The sequence below is a fragment of the Penaeus monodon genome, chromosome 6 (assembly GCF_015228065.2).
Source record: "Penaeus monodon isolate SGIC_2016 chromosome 6, NSTDA_Pmon_1, whole genome shotgun sequence".
NCBI classification, from domain to species: Eukaryota; Metazoa; Arthropoda; class Malacostraca; order Decapoda; family Penaeidae; genus Penaeus; species Penaeus monodon.
Window position 1 is genome coordinate 41,068,821 of NC_051391.1, and position 2,500 is coordinate 41,071,320.

General features: G+C 33.9%; 1 protein-coding gene across 1 annotated transcript in view; it reads left to right on the forward strand.

Annotated features, from left to right (window-relative positions):
* Window positions 1-219: 219 nt before the first annotated feature.
* The window catches only part of LOC119574466 (actin-related protein 10-like), an 8,099-nt gene continuing 5,818 nt past the window's right edge, over window positions 220-2,500 (forward strand). The window contains exons 1-2 of the mRNA XM_037921699.1: window positions 220-413; window positions 2,163-2,315. Of these exons, the coding sequence (XP_037777627.1) occupies window positions 325-413; window positions 2,163-2,315 (242 nt within the window). The 5' untranslated portion in view covers window positions 220-324. The remainder of the gene's footprint in view (window positions 414-2,162; window positions 2,316-2,500) is intronic.

Below are 2,500 nucleotides of genomic sequence, written 5' to 3' on the forward strand. Positions count from 1 at the left end.
AAGTAATTTATATAAATCATCTTTTAAGATTATCAATGACTAATGTATAAACACCGAACGTTGTAAACATCCTCAGATATTTGCACGCATTCGAACAGCCAAAGGAAACTCCTCCTCGTCACCAGCCTCGCCCAATCAAAATCGAGCTTTACAAAATAACAACCTTTCCAGCCAATCAGAACTCAGTATGGTGACGCACCTGGGACCTCGCTCTACCTCCCGAGCGCCGTGCGAGGAGGGACGGGCCGAGTGTCAACATTGGGGCTGAGGAGGGACTGAGAAAGCACAATATTTATCTAAATAATTCCCGTCTTGTGCGATAGAATGCCGCTGTACGAGGGCCTGAGCGGGATTGGGCTGATAAATGAGAAGAACACGACGGTTGTGTTCGATTTCGGGTCGGCTTATACCAAGTAAGTTGAATGTTGAGAGTTTATTTTGCTGCGAGAAACAAGTGATAAATAGGTAAATATCAAGCTTCTTCAAGTCTGATCAAAATCATCGGAAAAATCCTATTTCGACCTCCGAGGACCTTTCGGGCAAGTTGTAAGGATGCAGGAGGTGAATTGATAGATTGTACGATATGTTTGCAGTCCTTATTAGTGGAACGTGTTTTTTGTCATTTTCACAGTAAATATTGCATAGAAATTCATTATGCTCTTTGGGATATGTTTAAGAAACTCCTGCGTCCATCCTCCCCGTGTTTCATTGTTATAAAGGACCCCACTCAAGCTCTATACTGCCAGAATATATTCGGCTGGATATCTTGGCCTTTGCCATTGCGTGAAGTGCATAAGGTGTGGCAGCATCTTGATATTCCTCAGCTGTCATGTTGGGCGATCAGATCATAAATGCAAGTCTTCTCTAGATCTCTAGATCATGACAGATTTGAAGTGAATTTGGCAGCAAATATTTTACAGCTGTTATAATTTTGAGCAAATCCTACTCTACTATATATATATATATATATATATATATATATATATATATATATATATATATATATATATATATATATATATATGTATATATATATATATATATGTATACAATATATATATATGTATACAATATATATATATGTGTATATATATATGTATATATATATATATATATGTATACATATATATACATATATATACATATATATACATATATATATACACATACATACATATATATATATATATATATATATATATATATATATATATATATATATATATATATATATATATATATATATATATATATATATATAGTAGAGTAGGATTTGCTCAAAATTATAACAGCTGTAAAATATTTGCTGCCAAATTCACTTCAAATCTGTCATGATCTAGGGATCTAGAGAAGACTAGCATTTATGATCTGATCGCCCAACATGACAGCTGAGGAATATCAAGACGCTGCCACACCTTATGCACTTCACGCAATGGCAAAGGCCAAGATATCCAGCCGAATATATTCTGGCCCAATCAAGCAAAAAGTTATCCCGTATTTGACTAGATGAAACATGGCTCCCGCCCCAGTAGAGTTTCAGCAAACACAATTTGAAGTTATTTTAGTGTTTTTTTCTGTTTTCCTTTTTGTGTGTGTGTGTGTGTGTGTGTGTGTGTGTGTGTGTGTGTGTGTGTGTGTGTGTGTGTGTGTGTGTGTGTGTGTGTGTAAATCATGCTAATTCCTCCCCAAAACACAGGGTGTAACCGAGCCTTACACATTTTATCAACTTTGCCATCAGGGAATTCAAGTTCCGTCACTCATCAACAAGTCAAATGCAGTGGAAAACAACAGCATAACAGCATTAATTAAGAAGAAAGATTAAATTCCCAAAAGAATTTTTTTCAAAAGTTAGAGGCTGGTTGAAACAGGAAATCTACCCTATATACATATACATATATACACATATATACATATTCACATACACATACATATACATACATATACATACATATACATACATATATATACATATACATACATATACATACATATACATACATACATCATATATATATATATATATATATATATATATATATATATATATATAATATATATATATATATATATATTTTATATATATGCAGACATATGCACATATACATACATATATACACACATGTATGTAAATATATGTACAAGAGTGTTGGTATGCTTTTCAGAGCAGGCTTTGCTGGAGAGAATGGGCCCAGGGTCATCTTGAGATCTGAGGTCAAGTGTCGTGAGACCGGCAACACCGTTCCAGTGTTTGAGACGCAGGATAAGGAGGAACTGCGTCACCGTTTGGTTGACTTCATCCACAAACTCTATTTCAAGTGAGTGATTATGATACAAGAATCTATGCAAGTATGTAGATGTAGGTCAATTTCATAACTACATGTTGCACTAAAGGATTTTAGAAAAGAGTAAGAGATGTGTAATTGTGAAATAAGATTGTAAGGTATGAGTGTAAGGGAAATTTGTCTGGAATTTAAGTTTTTTTTTTGTATATTAGCATTAT